General features: G+C 37.1%; 1 protein-coding gene and 1 long non-coding RNA gene across 2 annotated transcripts in view; one reads left to right on the top strand and one right to left on the bottom strand.

The window, feature by feature from the left end:
• Positions 1 to 9: 9 nt before the first annotated feature.
• Positions 10 to 19,740, bottom strand: part of COLEC10 (collectin subfamily member 10) — a 45,658-nt gene continuing 25,927 nt past the window's right edge. Inside the window, exons 4-6 of the mRNA XM_064384539.1 lie at positions 9,805 to 9,858; positions 8,073 to 8,168; positions 10 to 6,195 (exon numbers count right to left, since the gene is read on the bottom strand). Coding sequence (XP_064240609.1) covers positions 5,804 to 6,195; positions 8,073 to 8,168; positions 9,805 to 9,858 — 542 coding nt within the window. The 3' untranslated portion in view covers positions 10 to 5,803. The remainder of the gene's footprint in view (positions 6,196 to 8,072; positions 8,169 to 9,804; positions 9,859 to 19,740) is intronic.
• The window catches only part of LOC105710817 (uncharacterized), a 39,193-nt gene continuing 23,600 nt past the window's right edge, over positions 4,148 to 19,740 (top strand). The window contains exon 1 of the long non-coding RNA XR_010345613.1: positions 4,148 to 4,267. This is a non-coding gene — a long non-coding RNA (uncharacterized LOC105710817). The remainder of the gene's footprint in view (positions 4,268 to 19,740) is intronic.

Genomic DNA, 19,740 nt, shown 5'->3' with positions numbered 1-19,740 from the left:
GAGAAAGGATTAACATAGATAAATTAATCAGTTTAATGGTTCTAAAGTAAAAAATGTATGTTAAAGGGCTATATAGCTTTAAAATTGTGTAACACCCATTTGTCTGCATTATCTCCCAACTGCAGTCATCAACATGGTGATTAATTTGGAATTGCTGTGCTCACATTTTATTACATTACACAATGACAGACTCACTTCTCCCTTTCTCCCGACCTCTCCTTATCACATTATGAAAGTGATAATCTATGGCAAATGTGAGTTTCACTGAATGTCAGGTGTAGGTCACCAGGGAAAACTAAGGCAAAAGAACACTTGCCACTTGCCAAAGCTCATTCATGCACAACCACAAGGATGCATTCTATCTTGTGAGGAGATGGTGTGGGTGAGTATTTACATTAACATGGGAACATCTTGTTCATATCATAATGAGCAAGCCAAAATGGGCATGTTAATGTATTTGAGCAGATGTGTAAACGTTATACTTCAGGAAAGGGTGATGCAGTTCTTCAACAAAAATTCTTTTGCCTAATTTATTTCAGTATATTTATGGAGAGCTATTACACTGCAACATAACATAGGTGTAAAAATAGGACAGATTTATGTAATCCTGACAATGAGTAGAATCTCGAGCCTCAGTGCCATAGGCTTGATACTCAGTGAGTCTGAAGGCTAAAGATCCAATCTGTCCTCCTCTCTACTGTGTCTCCACCCCTCATCAGGGTGCTGCCTAAAACATATTAGATATTCCATAAACATTTTTGATGAATTAATAAGTTAACAAACTCTACTCTTCATCTAAGCTATAGCCTTTCTAATTGTTTACCATGTAGGTGTCATGCATTTGAGCTCTGATTTTGACTTCCTTCTCCCACTGACACTGGGCATCTGCTCTGAATCCTCTTTATGGGGCCTTACCAACCATCTCCCTCTTAAAGGCTTCCTCCTCTGGGGGTTGAACCCTGTCTACGATGTACCATCTCCTAATAGATAGTTACATTTGAGATGTTGCAGTTGGCTTTGAATACAATTTATTCTCCACATTTGTCTCTCTTGTGCTTCACCAACAAAATTTAAATTTATTGAGTATGGAGCATATGACGTAGGTCTTGAGGTTTGTGTAGTCCTATTTATTCACCTTTGTGTCTATAGTGAGGACAGTTATTCCCTTTCCTATTTGTCTTTTCTTTAAGAGTCTGCTCTTGGTGCTCCAGCTTGTGCCAGGGTCAAATTTCCCAGAGTTATAAACAGCAGAATGAAGGACAGGGACAATGGGTAGAAACTAGAGAAAAGTGTATTTTAGGTCACTATAGGAAAAAACTGGCCAGGCATGGTGGCTCATGCCTGTAATCCTAAAACTTTGGGAGGCTGAAGCAGGAGGATCATGAGGTCAGGAGATTAAGACCATCCTGGCTAACATAGTGAAACTCCATCTCTACTAAAAATACAAAAAATTAGCCAGGTGTGGTGGCACATGCCTGTAGTCCCAGCTACTCGGGAGGCTGAGGCAGGAGAATTGCTTGAACCCAGGAGGCAGAGTGCAGTGAGCTGAGATCGCGCCATTGCACTCCACCCTGGGCGAGAGCATGAGACTCCACTTCAAAAAAGAAAAAATTAATAGTCTTACCAGATTACCAAAAATTTTCAAATAAGAACTGCATGACCATGTGTTAGGGGAACAGTAAAATAAAGTCCTATGTTCATAAAAAGGTCCATATACACCTTTATATCTGTGGCCAGTGGCTCCTTTCCTTCAATCCCATGTGAAAGGATATGTCAGATTTTTCCCATGAATTTTAGAGGATTTGTCTATATTATGAGGACCTTATAACCTCAAGGAGATACAAGTTACTGATTTCAAGTTAAAAAACAGTTAATGTGATCACCATAGGTTACAATAAACTGGATCCTATTTTTAAAAATATAGTTTTAGAATCAATCATATCCTGTGATGGACCTCAGCTCTAATTCCAACAAGCGGTACAACTTTTGGCAAACTTGTTTACCTTCCCAGAGTAAAAAAATCTGTTGAATATGTATAAAAAATTTACCTTGCTGTACATGCACACACACACACATTTAGTATATACATACAGCATATATATGCTGTGTGTATAGTATACATATGATAGACATATATTCACATAGGTAATTTTTAATATGTCTTAAAATATATTTTGTTTCTCTTCAATATGCATCTGGCAGTAGATGCAGTTGGTAGTAATGGCTAAGTGTCTTTGCATTCACATAACTTATTTTACTGGTACTCTGTTAAATACCTCATTGCATTGCTGCTTTTATTTGTCACAACATTATGAGGGTAAGAACTACATAGATTAGAAAAGCAAGGTTTAGAGCACTTAAGATACTCTCCTAATATGGCTAGTAAGAAGCACAGTTGGTGTGGCCTTTGGGCAGTTGTGATAGCAGATCTAGTCTTTTAATTTCTAAGTGATGCTGTCAAACCAGTGCTACCCCGGATGGAATCACACTGTCATTTTCCTATCATTGATAATACCTGAGAAAATTTAGTCTCAATATGTTGATGCTGTGAGTGATGCTGTGTAGCTTACTTTTCCTATTCCACAAGTATCGTGTTACCTCAAAGTATGCAATCCAGAGAGCTGGAAATTGTTCGATTAATGACAATTAGAGCCGCTCATACTTGAGTAACACAGATCTAAGCAGATGAAATGCATTTTTAAAATGCCGGCAGTGTTTGTGGGTGAGTTGTCCAAAGTGCAATCAACACTTGCTATATCTTTCTATAATAAGGGTGTACACTTTTCTACTGCGTTTGAGCAGTGACTCACTTCTCTAGTGAATTCTTTTATAAGGAAAATAATTATTTGCTCATTCTTATTGGGGGCAAATCTTGATTTTTATGTATCTGATTTGATTGCCCTATATCTGTAGTTATCTGCAGAATTGTACTGTGGCTGCCGTAATTTACCTCCTCAACACTAATGGCTTATGTGGACATTTGTGAATTAAAAAACAAACCAGTGAACACTAAATTTGTAAGGCAAGTTTCTGATTCCCCATGATCCCTGTTAATTAATCCTCACCTTTAACTTTGGAATGTAGTACAGATAAGTCATTCGAGCACCTGCTATCACAAGATCATTGTGGATGAAATTCCATTCAACACATGAGTAATGCACAGAGATTGGAGAAGACACTGCATTGGCAGTTTCAATCAGCAGGCTAAAGGCATTGATTTCTTTTATATGTGAGCTGATTTTGGTAAAATGCTTAGCTTCCTTGGGCCTCAGTATTATCATTGGGAAGTGGCAGTAAAACGGATTGTTTTTCATCCTTCACAGAGTTTATCAGAATCAAATAAAAAATGATATGTGAAGGCATTTTATTAAGCACAAAGTGCTTCAAAAATTTGAGTTTTCATAATAATTTTAATTAATGGTGTGGTGTCTTCAAAATTTCTTTCAGGCAGGGTTGCAGGATACACCTTACTGGCTGAAGTTCTGTTAATATTATATTTTTTGGAAGCATCACAGCAAAGATGAGTCATTGAGAGAACTATTATTACTATAACATTCATAGTAAGTAATAATAGCAACTACAGTACACACAACAAATGTTCATACTTTGGGGGCTTAGAGAAAATCAGAACATGGATCTTTAACATGAAGCTGCCCATCAGCAACATTTGCTGCATGTCTCTCCTTCCTCTCTTCTTACATACAAGCTTTATTTTCCTACAGGTGTTTCTGGGTTTTTATTGCCATGATCTGGGATGGCTTTCTATCCAAGGATATTGGCTTTGATATGATGGTCCTGCTTTGTAATTTTTATTCAACTTTTCTGCCTTTAAAATATCATGTGCTATCATCTCATAAGCATTTAACTAGTAACCTGATAAATGTCCAAACATATAACAAATTCCTATTATTAAGCTGAATTGATAAGGTATTAATGGGATATCTTGACTTTGATGTCATCATATCCTAATGACATTCTATTTGGTTAGAAATTTCTAAACCTTCCAAACCTTCCTCCAGAAGTAAGAAATAAAATGATCACAATTTTGGCTAGAAGACTTTTGACCTCTAATCTTTAATTAATTTTTAACCCATATGACTTAAAGTTTGGGTTAAAAATTAATTCGCTGACAGCATTTTAAAATATGAGGATATGTTACAAAGTCCCAGCTTTCTGACTTCTCTTGGAATATCAGCACCTATAGCAAGATTGGGTCCTCCCTAGCACCAGTAGCAGCCACTGAGGAGCAGCTGGTTCCTTTGGAAGGGTAAGCTGTGCTCAGTGCACTAGGGTCCCCACCTGTTCCGCTTCATTTATGTATGTCATCTGCCTGGCCCCTGTAGGATCTGAGTTTATGGCCTTTGTTGAACCCACAGAAATAACCTAATTAAATCCTATCTCATAACCAGTTAGTCATGAGTGAAATCATGAACAGATGGTTTAAGGTGAACATATGTTGTTGATCTGTTTCTCTTATTTCATTAACCATTTTGCCAGCATTTAAAACAGTCTAATCACATGCCACAAACCATAACTGGAGCAGCAGTTTATAGGGTGATAATCTAGAGTATCTTAGAACTGTTTATTTTTAAATTCCAAGTGAAAGCTTCTTTGAGGCTTGATCTGCAGTTCAAGGTAGAATTTTATCAGCACAGTAAATGTGAGTCCTGGGCATGTTCCAAATTCTGTACCTCACACGTTTCTGTGATGTCAGAGTATTAGAAGGGACATCTGTGGTACGATATTTACCACATACATTTATGAAGAATAAAAGACCTCCCATGAAATGTCACCATGAGTGATAGGTTAGAGGCAAGGAGAAGGAGGCCTGGAGATGATGTTGGTAGCACTTTGAAGCTTCCAGAATTTTCTTAAGGCTTCATAAACTCCTTCCCTCATTCTCCACACCTAAGGTGAATAAAACTCATGCAGGTAAACCTAAGATAAATCAAAATGAAGTTATGTTCATAGCAGTGGGCAATTTAGCAAGAGAACTATAAATAATACTGTTGTGAACAATTCCCCCATTTTTTCTATTTGATTTTAAGAGTTCCATTTTTCTTAAATCAGGTTGTGAATATGTAGGGACCTGAAATTAAGGTGAAGGCCCACACTAAGGGCTCCAAAGCACATACTTGGTATATGTTACTGAAGTCTGTAGATCAGAAGCACAAAAAGAGTATTCATCATTTCCACGGTCTGAAACAAGACACAAGGCTAGAAGTTGCACATATAAAGGTTTGAGGTTAAAGCATTTCTGTGTCTGTGCCAACATGGAGAACTTTCAAATATGGCCATGGCCATAGGGTGTGACTGGTAAAAGATCTGGGCATCCTGGATTCAAAGATCTTATCATTACTCACAGAAAGCCCTTCTACAAGCCTGGCTTTGGGCCAGGCAGGTTAGCCTGGCCATCAACAACCTTCCTAATCATCACCAACAAACTGGACAATTATCCACTGGGCTAGACACAGAGTTCTCTAGGGAGAGATGGTAGAGCAAATACCAAGAGCACAACTCATTTGACATGTAGACAACCAACCATATCCTGTACAATTAGGAATTAAAATGCTCTCTTAAGACCCATGTAACCTAGTGAGCTGCAGAGTCAATAACATACCATGTGCAAAAATATGAAAATCATCACAAAAGAGCACGACGATGGAGGTTCCACACCTCAGTTTAGCATTTCCTAGTTGTGTTGAGTAAGATCAAATGTAGTATAATTAGGAAAAAATAGGACGGATAAAAATAACTGTAATGATGGTCACAGGAAAATAGCAAATATATAGCATAAGGGAAGTTACTTTTTCTTCTTGATGAACTCACAGACAAAGTACATGGTAAGATGGCACTCTGTGTCATTCCATCTGCCAGAGCTGAGCATCTCCACACAGTCCTCATGACCAGAGGGGTCGCTGGGCTCTCCTTCATTCCAATTGCTATAGTTCTGCAGTGGAGTGTTGTCTGCGAACACGTACTGTCCCTCCCTTTCAAGGTCATTCACGCCGATAAACACCCGAAAGAAGCCACTCTTGGCAACATAGTCAGCGATGAGTGTGTTGGCAGCTTCATCCTTGGGCATGGCTAGCATTCCACCCCGAATCCTGCAGTGGGTTAGGGATTCCCTGTAGTTCTTCTCTTCCTGCACGATGTAGTAGAATTTCTCTTCAGTTTCCCTAATCCCTGCTATGACTTCAGGGAGGGAAAAAGAGAGTATCATTATGTATCTCAAAAAGATAAAGGGCAATAAAATTATATAATATTGCCAGATTTGCATTTATTTATTCAACATTCAAGAATTATTTTTCAAAGCACTATTATGAGGTAGTCACTGGTTTAATCATCCCTACCTCCAGTTATCAAATAGAGAACAAGTATCTGCCATTTGCTCTCCCTTCCTTTTCTCCTCAACTTCTCACACAGCTGTCCAGCACGAAGTTGACAAAGATGTGCTACGTGAACTTTCAGCCAGCCCATGTCATACTATATTTCCCAACATAGTTTATGTTTAAGCTACACTTGTGGCCACACGAGCATGCCCTTCTCTCTTGTACTTCCAGGACTAGAAAGTCTTTTCTACCTGGCAAGCTTCTACTCATCCTTTAGATCTCAGTGGAAATGTTGTCCCCTATAAGAAGTCTTTCCAATGCCCTTGGATAGACATGGCAGTCGCTCTTTCCCGTGTTTCCATTGCCCCTTTCACTTCCTCCTTCTAGCACTCAACACATTTTAGTCTCATTGCTTGCCTGCATTTCTCTCCTACTCAACTGTGAATGTCTTCAGGAGAATGATCATGTCTTTGACACTCTTTAGCCTCCATGCCTGGAATGCTTATGGGAATGGTAAATGCTTATTGAAATGATGTAGGGATAATACATACATTTATCCACATTGGATTGAATTCCTGGGCTGTGAACATGTACATGAATTGAGATTGTTCATATTTCATCCCAGGTACAAGAGGAAGACTGAGCTATTGAGTTAGCTTCAGAACAGAAGTGGAGACTGAGAATCACCCTTCACTCATAATATGGCATGTATGTTTTGGGTGTCAGGGGCCTCTACATATGCATTTTAGGATCCATAAATTTAATTCACAAAGAAATATATGACCACTAAAATGTTCAGAACTATTGTTCTGTGTTCTTCCTGTATGGTCTGGCTTATTCACGACAGTCTAAGTCATATCAGAGACAGAATCTTCAGTACCGATTACAACTAGAGTTATAATTAGTATAGTTAGTTAATATCAAGTATTTCCTTTGCCTCTAGTGTTACAAGACAGCATCTATGTAATTCCAACAATGTACAACAAATACAGCTGAGTTACGATAAATAAAAGTATAAGAAAAAGGAACCAATTGTAACTAATTATAGTAGTTACCTTATTATTACTATCTGTCTCAGAAGAAAATATATAAGCCCTTTCCACTTCAAGGGCTTTCTGATAACTATTTTGAAAAAATGAACAAGGGCTAACAAAAATGACCAGTATTGGATGTTGAAACACAGAGAAACACATAATGTTTGTATTGTGGGTAGAGGAGTCAGAGATGCCTCTAATACATTCCTGCTCTACTGCTCATTAGGTCTGTATCTATGGGCAAGGTACTTCCTCCAAGTTTTAGTTCAATCATGGTATCTGCATTATAAAAACTATGAAAACTCAGTGAGATAATGCTAGTAGTTGTGTACTAGTCCATGTACTCAAGAAAGCAGCTATTGTTATTATTACCTCTATATCGATATGCTAGTTCTGTCTGTCTGTCTATTCTTATTCTTACAGCATAGCCTGCCACACTCTGCTCTTTTCTCCATTCCCCTCACCTAAGAAAGTCTATTTCTCTTCCCATAAGCAATGCACATACATATAAATATATGTAGTGGACTTGAAGTGTCCTGGAATCTTAGTGGATAATTAGCAATTTGGGAGATCTTTAAACTGGTGACACTATCTTAATAGCTCTTTGCCTAACCCAAGATATTTCCTCCTAAGAGTATTGGAATTATAGTGCTGATAGGGATTTATCAATAGATACATAACACAAAGCAAAAGAGAACATGTTCACCATTCTTGACAAACTTCATAGATGTCTTGAGCCGAGCGATACTAATATCCAGTTGTCCAACAAATGTCCGGTATCTTCCACAATCACAGACAGTACCTTTTAAATGACGAAAACTGTTAACTCGTTGAAGTACATGCAGACCAGTGGAAAGGAACATTTGCTCTCCTTCCAGTACTCACTATCTTTTCCCAGTCTGGTTCTATATATCTGTGAATGGCTATACTTTAAACCTTTTATTTAAACTAGGGTTTCCAATTTCCATTATTTATAGAATTTCAGAAAATATCTTTGTAAATATTTTAAATGAGCTATAAGATAATTCTAAACCAGATTTTTAAAAGAAGAATACATATGACAAACCACTGCATGCACATTTTGGACCATTTGTGGTTCCAAATGGACCATTTTGGTCCATTTTGGTTCATCTTTGTTGAACACAGAATGTGTCTGCCCAATCTCAGAATAAAATTTTTACAGCTTCCTTAAAATGTATTTCCTGCCAGTGATCTCTTGTGTAATTGTATTATTCACTAGATCATACAGGTTTACCAAGACAGAAGAAACTTTTCACAATTACATCAAATGTTAATTCTAATTATCCATTTAAAATATAGCTGCAAGGACAAAGTTTAATCATATAAATAGATCCAACTGACATTTTTAAAAGCTAGTTGCCCAGTTTGTAGATTAACTATGGTTTTATTTTATTATTTTTTTATTTTTGAGATGGAGTCTTGCTCTGTCACCCAGGCTGGAGTGCAGTGGCACAATCTCGGTTCACTGTAATCTCTGCCTCCCGGGTTCAAGCGATTCTCCTGCCTCAGCCTCCTGAGTACCTGAGACTACAGGTACACATCACCACACCCAGCTAATTTTTGTATTTTTAGTAGAGACAGGATTTCACCCTATTGACCAGGCAATTAACTATGATTTTAATGTGTCTTTTATTATTCTTTGCAAACCTACCTTTTCAACAACCTGCAAATATTGCTGTGACGCAGAGGGAATTACAAGGAAACACATGTAAAATTCAAACGATTCCTTTTTTCCATTTAATAACTGTTATATATAAACATTTCAAGTTTTTTTTCTTTGGTTGCTTGAAAAGTAAATATAATTTTATTAGCTGAAGGAAAATGTCTATGGCCTTATTTATCCATATTCATATGAAATATAAAGAATGTCAAACAGTTCTTAGAATTGTCTTCACCATAACCCTGTGGATAGACACAATTGAAATTACCAAAGAACAATCTACTTTCTTTCCCTGCGTAAAGCACTGGGAATAAAGCTCCAGGAAAATACCCCCAGATAATAAAAGCATGTTCTGTAACCAGGGGCCTGTCTGTATCAGGTGAGGTTGCTGCTGCACTCTGATGGCCAGTATTTGGTTGAGATACTAGTGAAAGGCAAGGCATGGCATGCTTATTCAAGGCCTACAGCCAGAGTTTCCTCTTGGCTCAGTAGAATTAGGCTACTTCCTGATACACTGGGCTTCCTTCTCATAGTAAGCATGGCAGAGATGAAAGTGCCATCATCCCCTTCCCCAGGGCTTGGAAAGTCCCTAGCAGGGAGAGAGGAAAGTCCCCTTCTTCCTTTTCTTCTAGCCCAAGCTAAGTAAGGTTAAGCATACTAAAAGGACTCTTGCTTTTCATTTAAAATATGTTTATTTTTGAGATGAATAAATTTGGAATGATGCTAGAAATCAAAGAGGACACTGAGCATATCGTACCTGCTTTGCCTTTTTTTCCAGGTTTTCCAAGCAAACCTTTTTCTCCTTTGTCACCTGAATAAAAACAATAGCAACCAAAATAAAATTAAATTAAAATAAAGGAAGGAAGGGAGGGAGGGAGGGAGGGAAGGAGGGGGAAAGGAAGGGAGGGAGAGAGGGAGGGAGGAAGGGAAGAGAGAAAGGAGGGAGGGAGGAAACAAGGGAGAGAGGGAAGGAGAGAGGGAGGCAGGCAGGCTGGGAGGGAGGGAGGAAGGAAAGAAGGAAGGAGGAAGAAAGGAAGGAAGAAAGGAGAAAGGGAGGGAGGGAAGGAGGAAGGAAGGAAGGAGTGAATTATTTCACATCTCCAGTCAAAGCAGTTTTAAATTTTATTTGCCATATCTATAACTAATATCTCTAATATCTCTTGGTTTTTATAAATAATAAAATTTTCAATTGACTACACAGGCACAACTAATTAAATGAGTCGTAATTTATTTAGATTGAAAGTAGAATTCCAGCAGAGTTTGTAAGGAGCATTTGAATTTGTGTAACCTAACCTACTAACATTTTTAAAAAATAATGTGGCCTTCTGAACAAGGCTAATACAATTCTCAGCATGTTTTCAATTTTAAAAATACCATTGTTTAGCGAATCTCCATCAGTTTGCTAGCACACTGCAGTGTTCTTGTACTTACTATGCCCAAGTTATTCCAAGTGACTTTGCCCTTGGATTTATTAAAAAAACACATGTATTGTGCTTTTTCAATTTAATTAGACAAATATTTACTATTTACTTACTCTATGAAAGATGAAAGCCTGGGTACTTTGAAAGGATATACAGAGACACAAGATTCAATCTATGACTTGAAGGAGTTTACAAGTTTTAGAAGTGAAGTGATGTATGCAAATACTAATAATATAAAGTCATGTCAAATATATTATACTGAAATAATAATCGTAGTACTTTCCCTCTCTGCACTTCTTTATATGTAACCATTTTCTTACTCACAGGCATCCACAAAATAATTCTCAGAGAAACAGGATTTTTAAAGCAGAGAGAAAGAATAAAACATGTTAACATTTTTTTCAACTTCAGAATTGGCTCTTGAAGCCCACATCAGACACAATAATTGAAAGCAAAAGCTTTTGATTTTCAGGAAGAAATGTTTGGCTGAGGTTCTTGAGAATCAAAAGGGAAGACCCAGACAGAAGTAAAATAGAGTTTATGCTTCAATGGTTATCTGGAAAAAAGAATAAGAAAGAACTCATGAGGGATGGATACAGGATGAAGGTCACCTAGGCTAGGTGTATGGGGCTTACCCTCACAGGAACATGGTGTGGTCAGGGAATTGGTTATATGGCCGAAGGGGACAATGCAAAAGGGAATGGAGTTGGCATTTAGGTTCTGCCAAGCCTCATCCTTCATCAGCAACAGAGAAAAAGTGAAAGCCACTCTAAAATCTACAGGGGGTCCCATGTTGTGTGCACTGGGGACACCCATTGGCTTTTCTCATCATTGTCTGATGTGTACTTTTCTTTAAAATTCCCTTACATAGTTACTTTTGATCATTCAGAAGAAGGCATGCCTGCTGGGCCCACAAAGATTTGCTGAGCCTTTCTAAACTGAGCCATGTGGACACTTTTCTTTAGAGTTGATGCCAGACATTTATGTGCTCCCCGAACAAAAGTTGGGGGTCCTAGAAGACCAGAATACAGTTTACATGTGCAGGAGGAAGGCTTGAAACTTGTACTTGGACGAAAGGAGACAATGGTGAAATCCATAACAATAGAACCTGATACATATTGTGAGAGAGACAGAGACATTGAACAGAGAGATAACATACTCTGAGAGGAAGGCAGAAGAGATGGTGCTTCAAGTGGAATGGTAAAGGAAGGCTTAGCATTTGAGCCTGGCTATGGAAAGCTTCAGCAACTGAATGAAGGTGGGTGCAAGGTCAGGCTCAAGGCACAGCAGAGAATATAATTGGGAAAAAGACATGAATATGTGTCAGGCACCCTGCTCAGTAATATCAATCTGCTCACATCTTAGTTACCCCCTGCAAATTCCTTATTTCTCTTATACGTAAGTTGGAAAAATAAGAATAGATTTTGAGAATATAGTAATGGAAGAAAGGGAACATATATTTTACTAAGTACCAATCAATCACCATTATTATTCTGGATACCTTACACATATTATCACATTAAATCCTATAACTAAGTGTTATCATTATCTTTATTCTACAACTTGAAGAAGTTGAGGATCAGAGAGGCAAAATAACTTTCTCAAGGACATCTAGCCATTAAATGGCAGTGCTGGTGTTCCAACCCAACCCTTTCTGACTCCCCTTTCATTGTGCTTCCGAATGAGTTAACCAATGGTTTAATGAAGAAAAGTAAGGTGTTCAAAAAATATTATCAAAAGTTGCAAAGAATAGCAGTCCTCATCACCATTAAAAACATTATGCACTTAAAAGATAGTATGACTACGGGTTTAATGTTTTGATTTTAAAAAATCTTATATTTCCTTTGCATATGAATCTCTTTTAAATCAACATAGATGGAACATTGATTCCAGTTATGCTACAATTCAAGTTCTGGGGTAAGCTTTATAACAGACATTAAAGAAGTATAAATAGAGTGCTTTGGGAAAATGATGGGCTTTTAAGGAAAGCAAAACACACACAAGAGAACAAAGAGATGAGACACTATCATGTACTAACAGAGTGAAGTAAATGAAAAGCCTAGTAGGAATTCAGAAAAAAAAAAAATGATGGTGTGGATCAGAGTAGAGAAGGCTTCACTGAAGCAGTAGGCCTTAGTTAGAACTTAATAATATAGGAAACAGTTTCTTGAATTGGCATGAGGTCTTTTTTTTTGAGAAGATGTAAACTCTGTAACTATTTTCCAGTATTTTGACATGAATACTTTTCATTTCATGACAAATGGGAACAGCAAAGCAGTGTGGTGCAATAAAGATCATGAAAGCTCCCCCAAAACCAGGGTTTGAATCCTGGCTTTGCCACTTACTGGCAACACATGGAGAGGTTAATGAATTTCTCCTTTTCTTTATTTTAAAAGTAGAAATAATTAGTACCTAAAATTATGAGATCATTAAGGAGAATATAATTAAGTATGGTAATATTTTCTTATGATGGGATTAGCATTTGGGTTGACTCACAGAGAATGCTCAACCAATGTTAGCTTCTGTTTTCTGAATCTGAGTTATGGTAAAGGAATGTATGCCAAGCACTTTGCCAGCTTATGGAGGATTTGAGCCTAGAATATCTATTTCCTCAAAACAAATTATGATTTAAAGTCATCCACAAAAACTGATTTTGGCCCATGAGTGGGAACATGTCTGTAATGACTGCCTGAAAGTTAAAGAATTAGAGGTCACATTCAAACAAACAAAAAAATCATAATGCTTTCAGTGTAAATGGATTATTGACCTTAAATAAAAACATTTATTTTGCTATGAGATGGAATTTACCTATACTAAATCATTATTTCTTACTCCTAAAATGAAATATTGACATCCAGAAAGCTACCCTATCTGTGCAAGTGACAACATTAAGGTCAGCCTAGAAAGTTGAGATTAATCTGAGTCAGTAAAAAATTTAGAAAGGCAGTCACCAAAATGAGGACAACAAATTTCGAAGTACAGATTAAAAATGAAATTAATCCAAGTGAGCTAGAACATTGCATCTCCATTTTTTTAAAAATCCCAGGACATGCTCATAAATTTGATGGCGTATCTCTGGAGGAGAAGAAAATCTTGGTAGCCAATGGTAGAAATTGATATTAAGGAAAAGTGGTATTTATAGGAATAAGGAGCAGTAAAGAGAGACATATTATAAGAAATAATGTTTTATTATGCAGTTTTTCATGCTTAATGCAACAAACATCCAGAAAGTGTCTACAATATACAATGGGCATTAAGATAAAATGATTAAACACTAGGGTCCTGACAGAGCTTATATTTATTTCAACAAACAAACCCAGTGAACCTTTCTTTCATTTGTTTTCCCAAGAAGTTCATAGTCTATAAGGGGAAACAGATAAGCTAATCAGCTATGACAGTGGGTATAGTGAAAAAGGTATGCATTAGGTGCTATGTTCTGAGCCTTGGAGGAGGAATAGGCATGAAGGAAATAAGGTTAGCTAACCCTATCATTTCCAGACTGTTACTGTTTCAACATTTCTGGAAGTTCATCCACTTTGGGGCTCAGCTAATCATACTAAAAACTCTTGAGCCTTTCTTGTCTTCATCATTTACTACGCTCCCAAGTTACTTAGTCTTCTTTTATTCAAGGGTTAAGACTGTGCAAAAGATCATTAGCTCCAACTCTTCTAGATAAAATCTCATCCAGACTGGACACATTTAAACCTAGGGAAGTGCAAAATCTAGAATGACCATTAAAAAACAAAGTTCTTCAATTCTGAACTTATTTATGGCAGTGACTTACCCTCTCCCACCACTTCTGCTATCTCCACAGAGCAATACCAGCAATACATGAGATCTTAATCACATTTAACATGGCTGCATCTCAGAAATGTTGAAGTCCAACATCCCACTTTCTGGCTATACCTTTCTGTCTTTTTAACCAGTGGTTTAATGAAGTTGATACAGATAGGGACAGATCCATGATGCATTTTAACTGAAGCTATACAATTTGGAGGGCCTTCTTTAAAAAATACAAAATTAAAAATGGGAAAGTAGTTGTAAAAATGAATTAACTATCTTAAGAAATTTAAAAAATCACTAAATTTTAAAAGTATACAGATGGAACATTAGAAAATTCACTAAAAATTATAACATTTTCATCAATGAATGAATTATTGTGCCTTGAAAAATTTTTAAAATAATTATTAGCTATGTATGTTTGGCTGCATTCATATTGCTGCTTATATATAAGCAGCAAACCCAGTGAACCTTTCTTTCATTTGTTTTCCATATAACATATATCTGTCCACAAATTTCTAATATGATTTTTAAGAAATGACAGAGGGATAATGTAGTCATATAATAATATTTTCCTTAGCACACTTAACCAAAACTTATTTTTATTAAACTTTGCTTACTGAAAAAAAAAACACAAAGAAAAGTTTGCCAACACAAAGATTCAGCTTGATGACTTTTTACAGAATAAAATACCTGTGTAACCAATACCAAGATTAAGCCCTCAAAAAGTCACTCTTGCGTTATCTACAGATTATTACATTCCTCCTTTCTAAAGATCACCATACTGACTTAAGACTGTGTTATAAGTTTTCATAGTATAAGATTTTCATGTTATTGAACTTTCTATAAATAGACCATTTGGCATATAGATTTTTTTTCTGTACGGAATATTTTTCCCAACACTATGTCCATATATTCATTCATGTTTTGCATATTAAAATAGTATATAGATTTTTTTTCTGTATGGAATATTTTCCCCAATACTATGTCCATATATTCATTCATGTTTTGCATATTAAAATAGTGTATTTATTTCCATGGTATAGTAAAGCAGTGTGTGGGAGTTTCAGTTGTTTGACATCCTTGCCAACCACTAGATTTTGTCAATCATTTTTATTTTAGCCATTTTGGTTAGTATGCAGTGCTATCATAGTTTAGTCAAATTTGCATCACCCTGATGAGGCTGACACTTTTTAATACATTTGTTGGTAATTTGAATATCTTCTTGTTTAAAATAACTATTCTTTTGACCTTTTTAATCCTTTTGGGTTTATCAGTTATTTTTCTTACTGATTTGTATAATCTCTTTATGTGTTTTACATATAAGTCCTTTATTGACTACAAAGGTATCACATAACCAATTCTGTGGTTTCCTTTTTTGTTCTCTGAGAAGTATCTTTTAATGAATAGAAGTTCTTCCTTTTACTTTATTATTGTTTTTTGAGATAGAGTCTCACTCTGTCACCCAGGCTGGAGTGCAGTGGTGTGATCTTAATTCACTGCAACTTCTGCCTCCCTGGTTCAAGCAATTTTCCCACCTCAGCCTTCCAAGTAGCTGGGATTACAGGTACATGCCACCACATCCAGATAATTTCTGTATTTTTAGTAGAGATAGGGTTTTGCTGTGCTGGCTAGACTGGTCTCGAACTCTTGACCTCAGGTGATCTGTCTGCTTCAGCTTCCCAAAATGCTGGGATAACAGGCATAAGCCACTGCTCCTAGCCAGAAGTTCTTTATTTTGATAGACTCCAATTTGTTAGTTTTTCTTACATGGTTGGTCCTTTTCACATGTTTAAAAAGTTGTTGCCTATCCTAGGATCAAAAATATAGACTTCTAATATTAACTTCCAGAGGCATTATTGCCTTACCTTTCAAATTTAGGTCTATCAGATTTGGGTTTACCACCAAATTTAGATCTATAAACCATTGATTTTAGGTACAGTGTTAAGTATGGGATCGAGCTTATTATTTTTATACATGAATAGCCAATAACTCAGTGCTATATATTGATTAGGTTGTGACTTCCATTAAAAACTAGTGTCAACTTTGTATAAATCAAGTTTGTTAGTCTGTTTCTGAACTCTTACTTTCTACTAATTTGTCTGTCTCTACATGAAATTATACTATTCTAATGGTTTAGTTTCCTAATAAATGTATAAATTCAGTAATTTAAGTCTTTCACCTTTGTTTTTATTTTTCATTTTTTCAAGATTGTCTTGGGTATTCTTGGTCATTTTCATTTACACAAATATTTTGAATTGGCTTATCAATTTCTAAAAGAACACTTCTGGGGCTTTTTGATGGAATCTCACTCTGTTGCCCAGGGTGTAATGCAGTAGCAGGATCTCGGCTCACTGCAACCTCTGCCTCCCAGGTTCAAGAGATTTTTTTCACCTCAACCTCCTGAGTAGCTGGGATTACAGGCACATGCCAACACACCTGGCTAATTTTTGTATTTTTAATAGAGATGGGGTTTTACCATGTTGGCCAGGCTTGTCTCAAAATCCTGCCCTCAGGTGATCCATCCACCTCGGCTTCCCAAAGTGCTAGAATTATAGGCATAAGTCACTGTGCCTGGCCCACTTCTGGAATTTTGATTGAGGTAGCACTAAGTCTATAGACCAATTTGAGAGAGAACTGGCATATTAACAATATTGAGTCTTGTAGCCCATTAGTATAGTTTTACCTTCATTTCTTAGATATTCTTTAATTTCTTTCATTGTTATTATGTGGAGTTTATTGCGGAGGGCTTGTAACACTTATTGGATTTATTTTTACATATTTACTTATTTTTAACACTATTATAAATGGTATTTTGTTTTCATTTTTGAATTGTTTCTATGTAGAAACAAAATTAATTTTTGAATGTCAAGCCATCTAAAAAATTTATCAATACTAATAGATTATCTGTAGATTCTTTTGTACTTTCTGAGTATGCAATCATGTTTTCCACAAACAATGATGCCAATATTCCTTTATTTTCAATTATTATGATTTTTATTTTTTTTCCATTTTTGCTCTGGCTAGGACCTCACGCATAATGTTGCTTAGAATTGCTGATAGAGGGCTGCACTAATTTCATTCCCAGTCTCAGGAGATAAGTGTTCAGTATTTCATTATGGAGTATAATTTTTAAGTAGATATTTGTTGTTGTTGATATTCCTTTTCAGATTATGTTTCCTTCTATTTCTAATTTGCTAACAGTTTTTAAAAACATGAATAGGTATAGGTTTAATTTATATGTTTTCTGGAGTGGAGTTTCTGGAGTTCTAACGGAATATGGGGGCATTTTCCTGGGTCACTTCTCTTCAGCAGGCCTTAAATATCAGTCCAGTTTGAGCAACTTTGTGTTCAAGCCTCTTAGCCTCTTAGGGCTACCCCACTTATGACCTGGTGAATGGCTTGGGAGGACGGTATTACAGAATGCATAGCTGACCTTAATATGATTCCCTCCTCCTCCAGATCAAGGCACCTAAAGTTCTGTTCATTTTGGTTGCACTGTTATACCTTCAAATATAAATTTAATTTTTTTATTTGGACCCAGCTAGTCATACTTAGCAGAAGGATTAACATAAGGTAGGCAAATCCCTCATGGCCTGCAGCAGAAGTCTGAATTTTGTCTTTATTAGTAGTAGTGTCAGATTCTTCTTTCACCTTTATAACTTGTTATTGGTAATATACTTAAATTAATGATATTGTCAATTTTGGGACTATACCTCTATAAAGTAGTTTTCATATATAAGCTGTTAGATTTGGAAACATTTTTTTCCACAGACTAGCTCTGGCCCCGTATATTTCGAACATTGCTTCTTTTCCACAACCCACACATTTCGTGTGCTGGATGCCCCAGGACACACTGACATGATCATCTGACCTCTGGCTCAGCACTTTTGCATCCTGGCCTTGGATAGAGCTGCACAGTAAGTGGTAGGAGTATTCTTGGAAGCTATTTCTACATTGGAATTACTGGCAATGAGCATACATGGGAGTCAGGTCAAACTACATAAAGATATCTCATTAACTCCAAGCTAAATGTTTCTTCCTCAAGCTCCTCTTAGCTAGCTCCAAAGATTCTTGTGTCCATTTCGAAGCTGCCCAGTACAAGAAGGATGATGAGGAGAATAGGAACAGAAAGAGAGAGAAGTCTTAACGTGTGCTTTCTCAATGGGGTGGTATCACTCAGGATGCACAGTTAGTTTTTAGGGGGTGGAATTGTACTCATTTAAAAATACATAAAGCACAAACATATAGAGAATACATAAACAAATATATCGCCCATGGGTGGTATTAAAAATTCATGGGGAGGGCAATTAGAAAAGAAATATGTCTAAAAAGCTTTTTTGGGGAGTAGTAACTTTAAAAAATGTTAAGAAGCACTATTTTAATCATTTGAGGTGAATGTGTCTTACTTTACAAATTTTTTTGAGGTATATGGCCATGTGAACCCATTGCTCAGGCTTTTATCAGCATCTTTGGAAGGACTGAAGCAAATGAGGTCTCCTCATGGTAAACTCATCACAAACACAAACTGCGGCAGGACTTCTGAACCATGAGGAGCTCACGTTGCTATTCCCCAGCTTGAGGATTTCAATCACAGGGAAAAATGCAATATAATCCACCAGATAAAAACACCCATAGCAATTTTTCTTCAGTGGCGCTACCCTTCATCCCTGTCTCCAAATGCAGGCTGAAGGGAATTTCTCAAATGAGTGAGCTGGAGAGTGGAGAAAGAGGGAGTACTGAGCCACAGGATGAGGAGAGAGAGGCTACAGCCTAAGCTCAGACTGTAGTCTGTCAACCTGCCTGCAAAGACGTACCGCTGGACAAGTGAGGCACATGCTTAATGACACAGCTGCTCAAGCATTTACGACAAGACGGAGGGTACATCAAGGCTGCAGGAATTTTGTTACCCATGGCACTGAGCTTCCCCTAATCTTTTTTGTACAAGCGTCTCTTGCATCTCTCTCTAGTGCCTTTTGCCTATTTCCATGTTACTATTCTTCAAGACCTAGGTCTGTTCTTTCACATGTTAGTCTTGCCTTACTCTCCAATATGGGTCCTGGAGTAGTCAGGCTATTCAGTACTGTAATTCTTTTTTTTTTTTCCTTTGAGATAGAGTCTCACTCTACCTCCCAGGTTGGAGTGCAGTGGCATGATCTTGGCTACTGCAACCTCCGCCTCCCAGGTTCAAGCAATTCTCATACCTTAGCCTCCCGAGTAGCTGAAATTACAGCTGTGTACCACCATACTCAGTTAATTTTGTATTTTTAGTAGAGATGAGGTTTTGCCATGTTGGGCAGGCTGGTCTCAAACTCCTGAGCTCAGGTTATCCACCCATTTTGGCCTCCCAAAGTGCTGGGATTACAGGGATGAGCTACCACGCCCAACCTCTAATTTTTTTTTTTTTTGAGACAGAGTCTTGCTCTGTCACCAGGCTGAAGTGCAGTGGCATGATCTTGGCTCACTGCAACCTCTGCCTCCTGGGTTCAAGT

This window comes from Aotus nancymaae, unplaced genomic scaffold (assembly GCF_030222135.1).
Source record: "Aotus nancymaae isolate 86718 unplaced genomic scaffold, 86718_ANA_hifiasm-v0.15.2.pri h1tg000036l, whole genome shotgun sequence".
NCBI classification, from domain to species: Eukaryota; Metazoa; Chordata; class Mammalia; order Primates; family Aotidae; genus Aotus; species Aotus nancymaae.
The sequence above is the reverse complement of the archived record's forward strand: the minus strand, read 5'-3'. Positions and strand labels throughout refer to the sequence as shown.